The sequence below is a fragment of the Ursus maritimus genome, unplaced genomic scaffold, assembly GCF_017311325.1.
Source record: "Ursus maritimus isolate PB19 unplaced genomic scaffold, ASM1731132v1 scaffold_32, whole genome shotgun sequence".
Classification (NCBI taxonomy): Eukaryota; Metazoa; Chordata; class Mammalia; order Carnivora; family Ursidae; genus Ursus; species Ursus maritimus.
Genome location: NW_024425786.1, coordinates 386,895 through 405,765, shown reverse-complemented (window position 1 = coordinate 405,765; position 18,871 = coordinate 386,895). Strand labels below are relative to the sequence as shown.

The 18,871-nt window shown below is 56.0% G+C and overlaps 1 protein-coding gene across 1 annotated transcript; it reads left to right on the top strand.

Annotated features, from left to right (window-relative positions):
• Positions 1 to 931: 931 nt before the first annotated feature.
• Positions 932 to 15,698, top strand: UBE2J2 (ubiquitin conjugating enzyme E2 J2). Its single transcript, XM_040645595.1, has 7 exons — positions 932 to 1,125; positions 5,592 to 5,722; positions 8,691 to 8,731; positions 13,665 to 13,767; positions 13,847 to 13,985; positions 14,391 to 14,471; positions 15,047 to 15,698. The coding sequence occupies exons 2-7, from the start codon at positions 5,592 to 5,594 to the stop codon at positions 15,329 to 15,331; spliced, it is 780 nt and encodes a 259-aa protein (XP_040501529.1). The 5' UTR covers positions 932 to 1,125; the 3' UTR covers positions 15,332 to 15,698.
• Positions 15,699 to 18,871: the final 3,173 nt, after the last annotated feature.

Sequence of the window (18,871 nt, the reverse complement as noted above, 5' to 3'; positions counted from 1 at the left end):
GCTTCAGGCACCCTCCCATGGACGGGTGGCCAGCTCTGCTTCCCCCTCCCCCAGGCAGGGAGGGGACCGTGGGAGCAGAAAGCAAGCCTCAGTGCAGTGTCCACTGTTGCATAATGACCCTATTCATGGGCTGGGTGGAAAATTCAGTTGGGGAAACAGTGGAACTATTTTTATGAGGCTGGCTCTCCCCATGGGCAGGGGCTGGACAGGCTTGCCCACGGCAGACCCCACCTGGCACAGGTTCTGGCAGGGCTCCCCATCCCCGAGCCTCACTGGTGGCCAGACAAGGCCAATCGGGACGTGACCCTCAGGGGCCCGAGCGGGTTCAGTCACTGATGGGGCCGGGGTCCCTAGTGCCTTGGGCGCTCTCCTGTTACCTGGCCCAAGGACTGGCCCCCTAGGCCGGATTGGCCCCATCCTTTGGAAGGTAGCCCGTGGGAGAGTCGGGGTCCCAGTGAACTCCAAGCGGAGTTCACGCCGGCACCTCGGGGGTCACCCTTTGCCTGGGCTTGTCTGTCTTCCCCAGAATTGCGCGCCCCGCTCTCAGACCGACCCCGTCGGCCGGGGTTCTTGCGGAGGGAGAAACTGTGGAGGGTGAGGGGGTCCGGGATCCCTGCGGCTGCTGACAACCCCTGGGGGCGCCCGCCGGAGAGCGTTAGGGCGGAAGGACGCTTCGCTGTGCCCTGGCCGCCAGACCAGATCTCCTGCGAGACCAGGGGTCCAACCCCGCCCCGCACCCCCTGCGGAGCTGCCCGCCAGTGCGCACGCGCCGACCGTCCGCCCTTGGGCCCCGCCCCACGGAGCTGCCCCTCAGTGCGCACGCGCGGACGCTCCCGGCCGTGAGGGGCGGGAGGTGGCAGCGAGACGCAGGCGACGTCCGCCCGGCCGGCTAGAGCGGCCGCCCCAGAGCGCGGCGCACCGGAATCGGAAGCGGGGATGAGCCTCCCCCGCCCCGCGAACGGCCATCTTGCAAGCTGAGGCGGCGGCGGCGCTGCGGCGGTTCGGTGGCCTCGGTCCCGGCGCGGTGAGGCTGTCCGGCGCGGGCCACGCTCTTCCTTCCCTGCTCCGGCCTCGACCACGGCGAGCCTGAGCGCGGCGGCGGCCCACACGCGGCGACGGGGAGAGGTGAGAGCGCGGCGCGGGCTTGAGCCGGGGCTTTGGCCGCGCGTCCGCCCCTCCGGAGCCGGCCCGCGCGGAGGGCACGGGGCCGTCGCAAGGCTTGTCCCCGCCCGATCCGCCGCTCGAGGGACCCCGACCTGGAGCTTCCGTGCGCGGAACCTGAGGTCGGTTACGGCCTGGCGCCCGGGGCTCCGGGCCGGGGTGCTCCTCCGGCCAGCTTGGGGGTTTGGTTGGCCCCGCGGCTGGGGCTCCTGCGGAAAGGCCTCCTGTTAGTGGCGCGCTTAAGGGCACCTCCAGGACTAGCGGCATAGATCTTGGTTTGTAAATGTCTCTGGGATTCGGGGTTGGGGGTGGCTGCCATTGAGCCTGCCGCCGCTTCACCCCTAGACAGTACCCCAAGCTGTTCATGCATCCCAGCAGGAATGAGTGCGCTTGGGGTTATGCCTGTTGAGGTAATAACCGAGAGAAAATTCAGGCGGTAAGAGTGGGAAGCCGCAGTGGGGTGGCTCCACTTGGGCCCCGGGCCAGTTCCTCATGTGTGCCTGCCCACTTTGCACGTCTGCCAGTTACCTGCAGCCTCTCAGCGTCTAGCCAGATGTAGACTTCTAGCCCCTTTTTCAGTCGATCCTACCTAGCTCGTCTGTGTTTAATTCAAATCCAGTTCCCGACCTCTTTCCGGGCCCAGGCATGGAACAGCTGAAGAGAGGTAAGGCTGCAGCCTAGTGGGAGTAGCGCTAGTAAGTGCATAGGATCACACCCCAGCAGTGGGAGGGTGGGTGCTCTGTCCGTTCCAGGTGAGGGAAACTTGGTGTAATCTAGCTTTGGTAGAAAGAGGTGCAATTGTAACTGGCTGTGTCTGTCGATCAGGCATGGTTGGATCTGGGTGCCTAGAACTTTCAGTTCTTCATCTGTAATGTTTTGAAGGGTTGACCTCTGGGGTAGCTCCCAGCCCAGGCAGGTGAATGAGTGGTAACGGGGCTGCCTCCATCAGCCCTGGGCTTCTCTCCAGCCTGTGAAGCAATCCTGGTGGAGAAAGGAGAAACTTCCGTGAAAGTCTGGGGCTTGGGTGTGTCACGTGCCCAGCGGGTCAGTCAGGCCAAGGTCTCTTGCCACACTATCACCTGAGTTATGCTTACAGTGAGTGGAAGAGATGTGGGAGAAAAAAAGAACGGGAAGGGGCACCTGGGTGGCTCCGTCGTTAAGCGTCTTCCTTCGGCTCAGGGCGTGATCCCAGAGTCCCGGGATCGAGCCCCACATCAGGCTCCCCCGCTGCGAGCCTGCTTCTTCCTCTCCCACTCCTCCTGCTTGTGTTCCCTCTCTCGCTGGCTGTCTCTCTGTCAAATAAATAAATAAGATCTTAAAAAAAAAAAAAAAAAGGAAAAAAGAACGGGGGAGTGGATGCTGGGCAGGTGGCAAGCTGTGTCCATATGAGGCTGAAGGGACTTATGCCCGTGATACTGGTTCAGGCTGCTTTCCTTCAGCTTCTGTATGTAATAATTTTTATTCATGTCATTTTTTTTAAATGTCTGCACACTGTTTTTTTCAGCATAATGCACTTTTATGTGCCCCGTCTGTGGAATTTGCAGGGAACTTGGGACATGCTTTATAGTGTATAGGTGCTGTAGACTAGAGGGGCCATGAGAGCACTGATTGGCACTGGAGGGGTCAGTTGGGAGCCCTTCCTTTTCATGAACTGCGTAGTTGAGTCATAAATGTGGCTTTAAAGATTATGCCTTTGGGAGCAAGAATGAGAGAGACGTTTGTGACTGATCAGGCAGGATCCATTTATTTTGTGTGGCTGTCCATTAACCTTCATTAAGCATCCAGCCTGGCCACATAATTAAGTGCAAACACAGTGGTATTTGAATTATCCAGTGGATTGTTTTATATATGGCAGAGTGCTAACTTTATGTGAACATTTAAAAGAAACCGAACAAGTCCAGTGTGATGGTTCTGCCTTTGGGTTGTTGCTGTTTGTTACTAGGTGTTGATCCCAGGTGAGCCACCTGGTCCACTTGGCTAGGCCAGGAGCTTGGGGGCAGTGCTGTGCGCGAAAGCATCCCTTCCCAGGCTGTTCTGTAGCCTTCTCCTGCTGTGGGTTCACCAGCATCACTGCTGGGGCCTGGCAGGCGCACCTGCGTGGTTTGGAGCTGGGTCGAAGGGAGGCTGGCGGAGGCATTTGACTAGGGAAATCAGGGAGGCTTTTTCGGGACTTAGCTTTTGAGCTAGGCCGGGAAGGGCCTAGGTGAGTTTTCTGCCAGTAGAGACCAGGCTGAGAAACAGCCATCTGGTTAGGTCCTGGAGGGGATTTGGGAGTGGGAAACTAGGAGGGCTAGCTGGGGCTTCTTTATCAAGGGCTTGGCAGGCAGGGGGGGGTGTTCAAGTTTATTTGCTTGGCTCTGGGGGAATCTTGAAACGCTGTGATCAGAACTGTGGGTGGAGAAAGTTAATCTGACTTAAGTGTCCAGGGTGGACTGAAACGGGGTGAGACCAGAAGCTGGGAGGCCGGTTTGGAGGCTGTTGTGGTGGTTAATGGGAACAGTAGTGAGACCCTGTATTAGGGTGAGTGGAGTGGGGATGGGAGGAGGAGGGGAACAGAGACCTTGAAGTTTAGGGGCCCCAGAGAAGTGCGGTGGGCAGTGGTGTGCGGAGGACGGCTCTGCAGGCCTTGGGGTGTAGAGTGAGCACGCTGAGCCCTGGCTGTCGTCTAGGGGTTTAGTGGTCTGAGGGGAATTCAACCTGCAGAGGGGCAGGAGTCCGCAGACCTCGGACCCGATGGAGCTGTCGCTAGGGAAATGAGCACACAGAGGCCCTGAGCTGAAGATGAGGAGGGGCAGGTGCCGTGGCGGGGGGGGGGGGGGGGGGTGACTTCAGGTTCATACAGGCCAGAGGTCAGGGCGGTGATCCTGGCCACTGATTCCAGTGCTGTGGCAGGAGGGGCTGAGCTCGCTGAGTGGCGGCGATAGTGGCACGGAGGAGAGCAGGGCAGGGGTGGCTCCAATTTGCCACCGCTGTCGCCTGGAAGCCCCTTTCTCATTTCCATTTCTGCGTACCCCTATGTGTCCTCCGTCTCTATCGAATTTTACATCCGCAGCTTTCACATTGTATTTTTAGCAGCAGAACTTTTTTGCCTTGCCGTCTTATGGGAAACTTCAGTGTATATAGCAGTTCGAGTTGGAGCTGTTCTGATGTCTGTGAGGGTGGGGAGCTCTGTGTCTTCTCTCACCATCCCTCCCCTCTGCCTCCGAGCGTAGCTGAAGTGTCCCAGGGCCCCCTAAGCCAGGCCATGTTTCTTCTCTTGAATGATGGCTGTGACCTCGCTCCTGGTCCTTAGCCTTCAGTGCTGTCCTGTCCCTCCCATGCCATCTCATCTGTCCCATTCGACCTTTGCTGAACTGTTCAAGTGATCTTTCTTTCCTTCTTTCTTTCTCTTTCTTTTTCTTTTCTTTTCTTTCTCTAAGATGTTATTTATTTATTTGAGAAGAGAGTGCCTACACACACAAGCGGTGGTGGGGGGCTGCAGAGAGGGAGGGAGAAGCTGACTCCCCGCTGAGTAGGGAGCCCGATGTGGGACTCGATTCCAGGACCCTGGGATCATGACCTGAACCGAAGACAGATGGTTAACCGACTGAGCCACCCAGGCCCCCCATGTCCAAGTGATCTTTCTAACAGAAAATCTGATCTCCCTTAAGGCTTGGACCTAAAACCTTTCTGCTGTGCTGCTTGGCCTCCTGGCCTTGCCTCCCTGGCCAGCCTTGTCAGTCTCCATTTACTGTGCTGTGGCTCCTTACACAGTGGCCCAGTACTCTTCCCTGGACCCCTGATGCTGCCCATGTCCCTGTAGCTCCTTCTGTCTGGAGGGCACCCCTTTTCCCTCTTCCCAGCACGCGTGTCAGACTTTCAAGGGTCCCCGTCTCTGCAGTCGCAGAGAGAGGCCCTTTCTCTGCTCCCTTGTTCCACCCACTCTTGACCAGTGGCAGATGTGTTGGAGAATGTTTAACAACAGGCTTTCGGTGGGGGCTGGTTTGGGGTGCATCCTGATTTCCATGGTATAAACATTTCATTAGCAGAGTTGGAGAGAGATGCTTAGTCGCTCAGGAGCGCTGCTCCAGGCTGGCTTCAGCACACCTCTACTTAGGACCCTTTAAATTACATGTTTTTCTTCCCATTTAGGTTCTTTGAGGACAGGAGTGAGGCTTTGGGTTTTTTTCCTTAATCTTTGCATCTGATATTACATAAATGAAGGTTGTGGCAGGGCAGGCGGAAAAGGAGAATCTGCAAGTCCTGCAGGCGTCTGAGTGGGTGGGCAAGTCAGGACAGCCCACAGGCCTGGGTTCCGGGGGGCTGGGCTTAACTGCACGATGGCGGGCTGCGGAGCCGGAAGCGAGGTACGGGCCTGCGGAAGCGTCTGGGTGAGGAAGGCAGTGGCGTGCCTCTCCCCCTTTGTCAGCAGAAGTGTTTGTTCCGCACAGATGAGCAGCAACAGCAGTAAAAGAGCTCCGACAACAGCAACCCAGCGGCTGAAGCAGGACTATCTTCGAATCAAGAAGGACCCGGTGCCTTACATCTGTGCTGAGCCCCTCCCTTCCAATATTCTTGAATGGTAAGGCTCTGCATGGCCGTTCACCTCACACTGACCATCCCCCGGGTTCTCTGCTGGCTTGGCTGGGTGGCCTTGTGCTCCCATCGTGGCATTGGGAAGGGTGCGTCTACACCTTTTTAGATGTAAGTAGACGGAGGCCTACACATGTGCCCTGGTTGTCTTCTTAATGAGTGGCAGCCGGGGCCGTGATGGGGTCTTCCTTAACCCCTGCATGTTGAGGCTGGAGAAAAAGAGTGCTGTAGAGCACCTTTGGGGTGGTGCTGGGTTTGTGGGATGCATAGGGGAGGCTGGGGGGTGTGTAGGTCTCACAGTTGTTGGTGGAGAAGCTGCACTTCTAGACTCTCCTTCTCTGCTCTTTGCTTCTTGGTCCTGTGAAGTAGCTTGTCCTGCCTTGGAGAGTTTGCTACAAAGGGTCGGGGGTCTGATACGTAAGCAGCTGGCACTGGCCTGGGAAGCCCTTGGGCTGAGGAGAGGCTCTGTACCTCATGGACGCTTGTTTCGTAGTGACTCTCTGGCCGTGTTCAAGCGTGGCCTTCGAAGGCTACATGCTTCTACAGAGATGCTGCCCTTACCAGCTTCATGGCTGATTTTGTGGCAAGTAACGCATAGGGCTCCGATAGTAAGCGTTTTCTGTTCGGAAGGTATTTCTCTTTTAAAAGATTTTATTTATTTGTTTGTTTGAGAGAGAGCGTGCATGCACACACACATGCAAGTGGGGAGAGAGGGAGAGGGAAGAATCTCAGACAGACTCTGCAGTGAGCATGGAGCCCAGTGGCGGCACTGGATCCCACAACCCCGAGATCATGACCTGAGCTGAAACCAAGAGTCACATGGTCAACTGACTGAGCCACCCAGACACCCCCGTTTGAAAGGTATTTTGTGTTTTGATCTTAAAAAATGTTTTCCAGGGGACACCTGGATTGCTCAGTCAGTTAAGTGTCTGACTCTTAATCTCAGCTCAGGTCTGGATCTCAGGGTCGAGAGTTCAAGCTCCACGTTGGGCTCGATGCTGGGCGTGAAGCCTACTTAAAAAAAAAAGTGTTTTTTAAGTTTTTAAATCCGGAGAAAACGGATTCAACTGAGTTAAAAAGAAATACTTTTTTTTTTTTTTTAAGATTTTATTTATTTATTTAACACAGATAGGGACAGCCAGCGAGAGAGGGAACACAAGCAGGGGGAGTGGGAGAGGAAGAAGCAGGCTCATAGCAGAGGAGCCTGACGTGGGGCTCGATCCCATAACGCCGGGATCACGCCCTGAGCTGAAGGCAGACGCTTCACCGCTGTGCCCCCCAGGCGCCCCAAGAAATACTTTTCTGATTGGGCAGGTGTTCACGGGTTCTGGATCCACCTTCCTCAGCTTAGAGAGAAGGGCCTGCTCTGATCGGTGAGGGAAGGGTTCTGAGGGTGAGGTGGGCCTCGTGTGAGTGAGGCTTCAGGGTTACAGCAGAGCTCTCCTTGCCCCCAGGCAACAAAAACCAAGTGTGGCCGCCCACAGAATTGGCAGATGGAGGGACAGGTTCCATGGCAGTTGCAGGGGTGTCCTCTTTGTGTGGGGAGCCTCTCTCTGCCTGTGAGTTCAGGTCCCCAGGTTCAGTCATTCATGAGGAGGATCTGCCGCTAACGTTTATTACAGAGAAAAAAGAGCAAAATCAGCAAACAGAGAAGGCACTGGAGGCAGAGTCCCTAGGAGACCAGGCACAAGCTTCCCATCCCTTTGGGCTGTCACAGGACTTGCTGTGACGACACGTGTGAGGCCCTGTCCAGCAGGGAAGCCTGTTAGAGACCCAGGGCGTGGGATTTGCAGCGGGAGCAGGTCGCGTGGGCACTTCTGCCTGGCACCCCCAGTGCTCCAGACGCCCAGCTGGAAGGCAGGCTTTCTCTCGGCATGAATCGTATTTTGAGCATGAATAACGTGGTTGGGGCGGTGAGACCCTCTCCCCACTCTGGAACCCAGTTCCTGGAGCTGGCTGAGGACGGCCGTGTCAGGCCTGCTGGATGAGCGCTCCTGCTTGGCTGTGGGTGTCCTCTGAGTGCTGTGGTGCCCGTCCCTTGCTCTGCTTCTCAGGCTGCTGGGCTCTCCGCACCCGCTCACCACCCTACCCAGTGTTCTCACATTGGGCACCGGAATTGGGAGCAGTGACAAATTAAGGCCATGTTCCTGGGTGTGTCACGTGCTTAGCTCTGAGGGTTGTTCCTGGTCTGCCAACATAGGATGACAGCGTTTTTGGAGTAAAACATACCAGATAGCAGATAGCGGATGTCACGTGGTCCACAGCGTGAAGATGGTGTTTGTGGGAAGGGAGGGTTGTGAGGGGTTAATAGTCGTGTCTGGTCTTGAATTCTGGTTGGTTCTACTTTCTCCTTTGTGCTTTTCTGTTTTGTGTGAAAATCCTTAAGTCCAAACACCTCTGGACGTACAGCTGAAGCTTTTTGTTTGTGTGGGAGAGTGGAGTCTGTGGGTGCTGCTGCCTGTGGTCCGAGGCCTGTGGGTACAACCTGGGCTTGCCCTGTTCCTCCTGCTGCAGGACAGCTGCTCTGAGGTCGTGTCTCCTTCTCCCAGAACATCCAACACTGGGGGACACAGAGCCACCTCGTGTCACCAGCTGTTCCCTGTCTGGTCTGCTTCATAATATTTGGGCACACTGACACTGAAAACTGCAAGTTTCCAAGTACACCCCAAGAATGTGTGTGAAATGAACATTGAAAACTTTGTCATTTGGCTACAATGGTTAGAGAGGATTCCTTTCTTTCATATTGTGAACACAAAAATACTTAGTGGAAAACTCACAAGATTCAGTTTGTAAGATTCTGTTACAAAGTGACTAAACCCTCTACAGCACAAGTTCACCTATTGAATATTCGTGAGTATCTAGTTTTGGCTGGACCCTACAAACCCCAGCCTCGGAGTGACTCCGAATTTGGAGAATTTGCCATCCCCAGAGCCAGCTGATTTTCTTCTCTCCCTCAGGCACTATGTGGTCCGAGGCCCAGAGATGACCCCTTATGAAGGTAAGTCTTTGATCTGAGTGAGAGGAACAAGAGGCCGCTTTACCTTCTGAATAGACCTCACCTGTCAAACACTTTACATTTGTGAATCACGCCCTATTTTGGATGTGCGTTAGTGAGATCGGACTTCCTTGGAGTCCATCCCAGTGTTTCTCCAGGTCCGAGAAGTGTTTGGTTTTGCCGTTGTGTTCAGTCCTTGGGGTCTATCTGTAAGTCGCAGGGTTTAGCCAGCCTCTGATACCAGTGGGATCAGAGCCGGAAGACAGACCTGGTGAGCAGGACAGTGTGGCCAGTTTCTCCTGGGGTTTGTTCAGACCAGCATGGATATTGTTGGAGGAAGGAAAGGTGTATTTATGGAGCACTCCCTCTGCTGAGCCCTCTGAGCTAAGGGATGGGCCCCTTTGTGGATGGGGCACTGAGGTTTAGGGAGGATCCGCTCTGGGTCAGCTGGGCATCTCTGTTCTCCTAACTGCTGTGGAGGCTGATCCGGTGATGCCACCAGGGTCCTCTGGTGTCATTTACGAAGTAGACCTGGGATTATTTGGTGCGTCGCGGGGGCCGCGGGAGCCTGGCATCAGCTTCAGGGTTTGGGGGGGGGGTGAGAGATGAGCCATGGCAGGGCAAGCCCAGGGCAGAGATGTGGCCAGGTGGGCAGTACCTGCCACTCTCTAGCCACTGGGGCCTCACTTCATGTGACGTATACCTGCACATGGGACTTTTGTGTAAGATTTCACTAGAAAAGAGTCTGGCTGCTGGAGGAGAATGTTCGGCATATGTCACTCGCCTTATGAGGACTCTCCTTTGATGCAGGAGTCCCTGTTATGGGAAGATGTGTCCTAGGGAGACAGGTGCAGAAGCTCTCTGTAGGGCGGGTGGGAACTGCTTGAATGCCCAACAGCGGTGTGGGGGCTTGATGGGCTTGCAGTGGGTTTCCTAGAAATGCAGCAAAAGACGGGCTTCAGAGCTGTCTGGACAGATCACGTTAGAAGGCTTGTTAAATACGTGTTTCTAACACACAAGAACTGAGCGTGTTCTCTCTCTCACAAGGGGCATTGTGCCTGGTTTTTAAGGGGGGTTTTTTGTAGTTTTTTTTTTTTTTAATGTTAGTCACCATACGGTACATCATTAGTTTTTGATGTAGTGTTCCAGGATTCATTGTTTGCTTATAACACCCAGTGCTCCATGCAATACGTGCCCTCCTTAGTACCCATCACCGGGCTAACCCATCCCCCCATATTTTTTTGTAGTTTTAGTATTTTCTTTCTTTCTTTTTTTTTTTTTTTTAAAGATTTTATTTATTTATTCGACAGAGATAGAGACAGCCAGCGAGAGAGGGAACACAGCAGGGGGAGTGGGAGAGGAAGAAGCAGGCTCATAGGGGAAGAGCCTGATGTGGGGCTCGATCCCAGAACGCCGGGATCACTCCCTGAGCCGAAGGCAGACGCTCAACCGCTGTGCCACCCAGGCGCCCCTGTAGTTTTAGTATTTTCTGATTAAATAGTGGACATTTATTAATTTTGTATCTAGGCCTGTTCCTGCTGGAAATGAGCCTGGACAGGGGTGGAGGCAGTGGGGAAAGGAGAAGGCAGGCCCCGAGTGAAAGCATGCAGGCTGGGACTGCAGGACACCCCCATACCCCCAGGCCTTGCCTAGCATGGGGTGTCCTGACTCTGCAGAAAGAGGCACCCTCTTTCCGGACCCAGCCCTGTCAGGAATGTTTCCTTGTGTCTGGTACTCCCCTGTGTATTACCTGCTGGTTTTGACTCTCAGGCTGCCAGCAAGATTCCCTTCAGAGACAGCTTTTCTTACTGCTCTTCCTCCCCCTTCTTTCTTCCTCCTCCTTCCCCTCCTCTGCCTCCTCTCCCTTCACTGCCCACCTCAGCACCTACTCCCATCCCCTCCCCTGCTGCCCATGCCCTCCTCAGCTCAGGGCTACACTCTGCAGCCTGCAGCCCTTCCTTCGCTGACCGCTTTCATCTGGGTCGATAAGGGACACCTCTGAATTGCCGGTCTCCAAGGGACAGATCTCAGGCCTCAGTGTCTGGGGTTCCGTGAACTTTTGGTGTTGTTGACTCTGGCTTCCTCCTCACTTGCTCCTCCTCTGACTTCTGGATGTCCTGACCCTTCCTTCTCAGTCTCTCATGGCTCTTCTCCCTGTCCATGTTTGCTTGGCTCGGCGCTGGCTGGCCTCTGGGTTCCACGGCTCTGCTGGTCCTGGCGTGGCAGCCCTGACAGTTCAGAAGTGGCCTCCTGCTAGTGCACACGTGGCTTAAGATTCTTCCGGAATTGATCGTAGATTTTACGCAGCCCTGTAGTCGTAATAAAAGTCTGTTGTAGGCATACACAAATTTATTCTGAGGTTTTTATTCTAAAATGTACATGGAAGGGCCGAGGATCAAGAGTAGCTAAAACAAGAATAAAGTGGGAGGAGTCAGTCTGCTTGATTTTAAGACTTGGGTGCCTTCAGTGAGCGGGCTGTGGGGGGAGTGCAGAAATGCGGGTCAGCCGAACAGCGTAGAGAACCCAGGAACGGTCCGGCACAGCTGGCCAGTGGAGTTTTTTTTCTTTTTTCCCCACTTAGTCATAAAAGCAGTCCAGTGGAGGAAGGGCAGCGTTGAAGTGTGGCATCGTGCTGCACGCGCTCCCTGGCCTCCTTCCAGGGCCACAGCGCTCTCTGTAGTTTCTGTCCGCAGGGCTTGGCCAAGGCTGTGCTCCTCACTCTGTCCCCTGTGGACACTTGGAATGAAGGGTGTGGGAGCTGCTGGCCTGGCACTGCTTCCCTAACACTCCCTGTGGGCTTGACCTCTGGGTGAAGCTCTGTCCTCCCATGTCCCCTGCTGTGACTCTTCACCTCTCAGAATGAGCCCTCCTGGGCCCCCCTCCAGTACAGATCCTCCCAGAGTTCATCGTCTGCACCGTAAGGTGCACGCCGAGACGGGGAGAATTGCAGCGTCCCTGGTTCCGCATGCGCTGCCTGCTGTGTGTCTTGAAACTTGAGTTTGCTTCTCCAGTTTGCTCCCTGGGCCTGGGTCCTGCATGGAGCCTTTCCCTTGGCAGAAGGTTTTCACCTAGCATTTCTCCAGTAGATCACAGGACGTAGAGCTGCCGGGTCAGCGTGGGTATTGAGAATTCCGTGTTCCTGGCCGGTGTATACTCCTGCCGCGAGGCAGTGTCTGTCTTCCCACTCCCCTCCGCTAAGCTACACAGGGCAGCCATTTCCTGTGTAGCCCTGAGCCAAACCGTGTCAGACGTGCATTGGCTCTTCCTGCGTCCTCTTAGGAAGAACCCCTGTTTGTATCACTTGCCTGTTTTCCACTTTGGTTTTCCGTAGTGATTTTGAGTGAGTGTGCTCTGCGTGTCATCTGTAGTGTTAGTTTCTCACTGGTGGACTTGGCTGCCTCTTGGGTTGGCCTTACGAGGGGCACTTGCCCATGTCATCCCTCCACCACTGGCAGAGCTTGGAGTAGAAGACAGCACTCACGTGAGGTGGCCAGGGCTCTGGTGGGGAGCCCAAATGAGGTAGTGGGGAGGCACTACTCAACAGTGGCATTGGAGCACAGAGAGATGTGTGGCTCTTTGGGACTAGTGTACCCCGGTCCTCCAGGTGGGACCACACCCAGGGTGCCGGGGACAGCAGGGAGCCCAGGTGGAAGTCAGGGCAGCTCGTGAAGCCTCACTGTGCCAGCATTCATGTGCACGCACACAGACATCACCAGATATCCTGTCCCTGCACGTTCCACTCCTCCTGCCTGTGGTGTGCTCAAGGCTCTGCATTTCCCAAAGGCTCCCAGGTGAGGCCCTGAGACGAGGGTGTGAGGCCTCAGGTAGGCATGGGCCAGTGGGACTGGGAGCTGAGCAGGCAGGGGTGAAGGCCATGAGACTAGGCCTGATGCTGGGCTAACCATGTCACCCAGAGTGTTGGTCTGGGTCAGTTTGAAGGTGTGACCAACAGGATTTGTTGATGGAATAGGCATGAAATGGCGGCGGGGACGGGGTGGGGGTGGCAATGGGGCCTCCCAGATTTTAGTCTGAATGGCTAAGAGGATGGAGCTGCTGTTTGGGGGAGATAGCTGCAATTCTCTCTTGGACCCATCTGGGCAGTGTTGCCTAGATGGTCAGTCCGTGGTCTGGAGTCCGGGGTGGAGGCCCAGAGGCCCAGGTGAAGGTGCTGGTTGGAGAGGAATTATCATACCCTCACGTCGCGTGAGACTGTGAGACCCCAGAAGCGTGAGTGATCAGGGAGACCACCGGAGGAGCCAGTGGCCAGTGCTTCGGAGGTGGGGTGGGAATGGGGAGCCAGGCCAGGGTGGGCTCTAGAACGCAGGGTCAGGCGTGGTGGTGAGGTGTGAGGGGAGGTCTGGTGACCTCGATGTCAGGTTTGGGGGACCATGGTGGGGGCAGGAGCCTCGTCAGGGTGGACTTAGACGTAGCTCTCGGGGGGTTTTAGAGAAAAGAGAGCGAGCGACTGGCAGGAGTTGGAGGGGGGTGGCAGCCAGAGCTTTTGTGTGTGTTTTTACAGTGGAAGAAATGATGGCAGTTTTGCTGCTGCTGCGTGTAGTTTGGTGGGGAAGGAGAAATGAGTAGTGCGGGAGGGAGGGGATCTGAGTAAGGGTGACCTCAGCTGGCATGCTGGGGAGGAGGGCAGGAGGGGGCCGTCGAGGAGCCCAGTGCAGCTTCTCTTCCGATGCTCTGCTCTGAGTGAGAGAGGGGGCACAGGAAGACTGAGCAGGGTTGTGTGGTGGTCATGTGGGAAGACTCTTGTGTTCCAGGTGTGGTCAGCTGGTGTGCAGAGAGATGACGGGGAGTTGGTGGGGTGGGATGGGGTGGGAAGCCAAAGGTTGTGGCGCCAGCCTGAGGGCTGGAATGGGGCTGGATGCGACCCCAACAGGAGTTGCATCGTGGACCGTGACCAGGCTCTTTCTCTGTTTTGATATAGGTGGCTATTATCATGGAAAACTAGTTTTTCCCAGAGAATTTCCTTTTAAACCTCCTAGTATTTATATGATAACACCCAATGGAAGATTTAAGTGCAATACAAGGTAAGGCATTTCTGCTTCTCAAGTGTTGAGTGTGGTCAGGATTGGGGTGAGCTCTGTTGAGCGGGTCCCTGTTTTGCAGGCTGTGTCTTTCCATCACGGATTTCCACCCAGACACGTGGAACCCGGCCTGGTCCGTCTCCACCATCCTGACGGGGCTCCTTAGCTTCATGGTGGAGAAGGGCCCCACCCTGGGCAGCATAGAGACGTCGGACTTCACGGTGAGGGGTGGAGAGCATGGTCACGTGATGGGGGCTCCCACTCATGTCCTTGCTCCCCAGGCACCATGTGGAGACTCCCTGTTGTGGGGTTCCTTGTTCTCCTCAGCAGCGGGAAGAACAGGCCAAGCTCCCTAGAGGTCTTGGGTGGGGTGGGCAGCACCACAGCCCCTCCACGGGTAGCAGGGTGCCTAGTCCTTGTTAACTGGTTATATTTTTCTGTTGTTTAAGTAGGAATCAAGTTTAATGTTATTGATAATGGAAAGTTAAATAAGCCTTGTTGTGAAGAGTGAGGTCACAGAGTGCTTTAATAACATGAAGACAACAGCCTTTGAGGATAAAATAGTCTTTAGAATTTGAACGAATTGAAATTAATCGGGCTGATATTTCCCTTCTCTTTCTTCCTAGAAAAGACAACTGGCTGCACAAAGTTTAGCATTTAATTTGAAAGACAAAGTCTTCTGTGAATTATTCCCTGAAGTCGTGGAGGTAAGGGACAGAGGCTGGCGGTCAGTTTTGCTCCCCCCTTGTCAGGAGCACTTTCAGATTTGATTCTTTGAAAGAGAAGACGGTGCTGCCGTGGTCCCTGTGCCGCAGGTGCGCAGCACGGAGGGTCCCCGTCCGCACACACCTTCTCCTGAAGGTGCCTAGGGACCAGGGGGCTTGGGCGGTGTGGTTGGAGCTGGGGAGGCCAGGGAACGGGAACTGGATGACAGGGCATGGAGCTCCTCAGGTGGGCTGCTGAGCTGCAGGGAGGGCCGTTGGCCAGGAGGGGCAGGGTGAGCTGCACTAAGGTCGAGGCCGCGGTGAATCTGTATTGCTTGGACCTGCTCGGTCTAGGCCCTGAGGGGTGCAGGCTGGGTGGTTTTGACAAGTGTCCCCCCCCATCTGTAAAACAGGGTTAGCCACAGCCCCCAGCTCCGAGGGTGGGTATCAGGATTGAATACGTGCGGCTGGCGACTGCTGGCCCCACAGGTCTTCATGGTGGGTCTTAGAATCCTCCCTAGTCCTGAAGGAACTCAATTGTTTAGACCAACCCTTGTTTCTTTTTGTTTTTATCTTAGGAAATTAAACAAAAGCAGAAAGCCCAAGACGAACTCAGTAGCCGACCCCAGGCTCTCCCCTTACCAGATGTGGTTCCAGATGGGGAAACACACCATGGTCAGAATGGGCTTCAGCTCCTCAATGGGCACGCGCCAGGGGCTGGGCCGCACCTCGCGGGGCTCCAGCAGGCCAACCGGCACCACGGACTCCTGGGCGGCGCCCTGGCGAACTTGTTTGTTATAGTTGGGTTTGCGGCTTTTGCCTACACGGTCAAGTACGTGCTGAGAAGCATAGCGCAGGAGTGAGCCACATGCCACGGCCGGCAGAGGTGGTCACAAACGAGGGACACGGCCCGAGCTTGCTGTGGGCTGGCTGGACGTGCTGCCGAGCGCAGGGTGCACCTGCCTGACTCCGGGTTAGCTTTTTAAAAACCTTGAAAAGGAAAACAGAAACCAAAGTGTGTCACTTGGATTTAGAGGCGATGCAAGGTTCTCAGCTCCCCGTCCTCGCGCTGGGGTCGGTTGGGGACCATGGAGCTTGGGTGTCGAGGAGGGGCCTCACGCTTTGGTTTTATAGCTTATCTCCTGTATCGTCTTTTGGACCTGTTTTAGTAAACCTGTTTTTCATTTTATTAGATTTGGTCACTTAAAAATACAAAACTCGATTATCAAATACTTTGCGTGCGTTCTTGGTCCAGTGGAGCCCTCCCTGGCTCACCAGGTGGGAGAAGTTCCCACAGCTGCGCCCGGCTGGCAGGGGCAGGGGGCCTGGCCAAGGACGGCCACAGATGGGGTCCAGGAGACGTGGGGTTTGGCCCCAGCATTTGAAATGTGCTTGTGTTCACCTGGAAGGAAGCTGTCCCCCTAGGAAAGTGGGCTCTTTGTTTTGCTGAAGTTGAAATTCAGCATCCGCTTGCTGTGTGACCACAAGGTGGCACCCTTTACTCGAAGAGCCATGGTGTCCTGTGTGGTCCCTTAGGCCGCTTTCACCTTACCCCCCACCCCCTTGCCTCCACACCCAGGCTGGGCCCCCCACTGCCACCTCCAGGTTCCCGGATGCTGCAGGGGTGGCCCTTGGTGCCTGCAGGACATTTCCTCTGACCCCAACAGCCCGCTGGGGGTCTGCACCTGACAGCCGGCTTCTGTGCACCTCGGGGTCTCCTCACACTTGGTCCAGGTCTTTGTTTTACCCTGAAGATAGGCTCCCATGTTCCTTTTCGCAGCTGATCCGTGTCTGGTATGGGCTCTGCTCTGGAAGACCACACAGGGACTGGGCATCACAGGACGTGACGGCTGCCCAGGAAGGGCAGGGCCGGTGGGGGGAGATGGCTCCCTGGCTGCTGACATCTTCCATCCAGCGCCTGTGTGGTGATTTCACTTGGCGTCATTTGAAAGCACTGTGTCTGCGGGTCCCGGGCTGAGGTGCCCCGATCCCACTCCAGGGGCCACAGGGGCCTCAAGGGAAGCCACGCACTTGCGCATCTTCGACAGTCTTTGGTTTTTGATCCGTTTATTTAAAATTCCTCTATGATTTACCACGTGTGTGTATTTAACCTGCTCTTGTGAAGAAAATCTCTGATTATATCTTTGTTCCTAAATGTTGTGCTGTTTGAGTCTCTGTTGGCGGAAGTGCAAGTCCATCTCAGCCCAGCGCCAGGCTAGCCCACAGGCAGGCCAGCGGCTGGGCCCGTGGGGGCACTGGCGCTACTGTGTCTGCAGCGTGGCAGTGTCCCGTGGCTCGCCGTGGGCCCTGGTGGCAGCGCCACGCGGCTGGGCCTGGACCCCTGCGTGCAGTGGTAGGCAGGGGCCCGCTCCGCCGGGCATCCTCCGCACGGCCGGCTCGAGGGTGTGTCTGTGGAGTTTAGCGTCTGATCCAAGCACTTAATATTTCCTGAGGTTTTGAGGAGGCATCGTAGCAACTATTTTCCTTAACGTGGGTTATTTCTTCGCCCTGTGTGAAATCTCGACTATTAAAAACCCTTGTCAGCGGTAGAAATAGATCCGTGCTGAACAGAGCCTTCACCCAGTGTCCAAGGTGGCAGGCTGTCTGCAGTCACCCGAAGTAAAAGATGGCCTTGGGGAGCCTGGCCGGCCCCGTTGGAAGAGCAGGTGACCCTTGCATTCATGGTCGTGAGTTCGAGCCCCACGTTGGGTGTAGAGATTGCTTACAATAAATAAATAAAAAATTTTTAAAAAAGATGAACTTGTCCTGTGGGTCTACACGTCTGACCCCGTGTACGTGTTGCTCTCCCTCGGAGGGGTCAGCGGCCCCTCTCTCTTGTGTGGAGTCCCTGGGGGAGGGCAGTTGGGCGTCCCCAGTAGTTGGCCCAGCTGAACGGCTGAATGCAAGCTGTGTTTGGTGTCTCTTAATCCAGGGAGAAAGCCCCTGCCCAGACTCAGTGCTGCACGGACGCAGGTGAAGGGGTCCTGGAGGTGTGGGGAGTGGTCTTGCGAGGGGTGTTCTCAGCATCTGTCCCCCAAGAAGCTTCCCCAGGCCCGAGTTTGAGATCTGAAGCTGCAGGTGCTGCCGCGTGGTCTGGGTCTGAGGCTGGAGCGGCCCTCGGTGTGCCAAGGGCATCATGGGGGGCAGGCTGCTGTGGGGACGATGCCCAGTGTCTGGGTTGTGCCGGTGTGGGTACGGAGAAGGGCAGCTGGCCTGGGCCTCCCCTCCAGGGCAGTGGGTGTCTGGGGCGATAGGGTATGGAGGACTGGAGAGCAGGGTTCCTTTGGTGCTTTTCCAGGCAGATCCTGTGCTCACTGGGGAGCTGGGCCCCTGGGAAGACCCATGGGTTGCTGGGGAGAGGGGGAGGGGCACTGGAAAGCAGAGAGCTGCTTCCCCGACACTGGACCCAAGCCCGGGGAGCCGTGTCCCTCTGCAGAGTGCGGCTCGGTTGAGACTCACGAAACAGTGGGCCAGGGAAGTGGCTCCTGCTTCCTGTCGAGGTGCCTGGGGCTGGGAGCAGAACCCATGGTTCAGGCACGGTCGGACCTGTTCCAGGCCCATTGCCGTGTGGCTCCCCCATCCAGCTTCAGAGGTGGTCTGCTGTAGGTCGGCCTGCCTGTAGGACTGCTGGAGCCTGGCCAGTTGGCAGTGTGCACACAGCAGCCAGTCAGAGATGGTGCATTGCGCCCGGCACTTTCCGGAACACTTTCAAGCCTTGAAGGATCGGGCCGTCAGGATGCAGTTGGTAGAAAAACAGGTGCCAGCCTGTGAGGAAGGCGTCTAGCAGCTCAGTGGGAGTCTCCAGGGCTACCTTCCTGACCTGGTGTTGGGTGCAGGTCACATCTGGGGTTCCGGCCGGGCAGGGCACAAGGGGATCTTCTGCAGCGTGCCCCCCTTCAAGACCCCGGCGTTGGGAGCTGGCTCACCAGCTGGACACCCGAAAGAGCTGTGGCTCCAACAGCGATCTCGGAGTTCACCACAACCGCCCGCTGTTGTCCCTGGAGCTGACCACCTCTGCCTGAAACAGGAGGGGGGACAGATGACCCCGGGCAGACATTCCTCGTATCTTCACCACCAGGCTTGTCTCGGGCGGCTCTGCCTGTAGCTGCTGCCAACCATGGACATGGTCTGGGGCTGGGGTCTGCCTTCCTCATTCCTGGTAGACATCTAGAAATTGAGGAGTGCCTGGAGGAGGACTCACGCTGTCCAGCAGGGCCAGTGTGCCCCACCTTCATCTAGGCTGGACTGCAAGCAGCAGCTCCTTTGGGGGCTAGCCCTGGCTCTGACCATTCCTCGTCTTGGTGCACCGAGGGGCAGCTGTCATGGGCCCTGTCACGTGACGACTGAATCTGCAAGGCTTTGTTGACTTGAGCTGGCCCCGGTCGGTCGTTCTGTTGCCCACA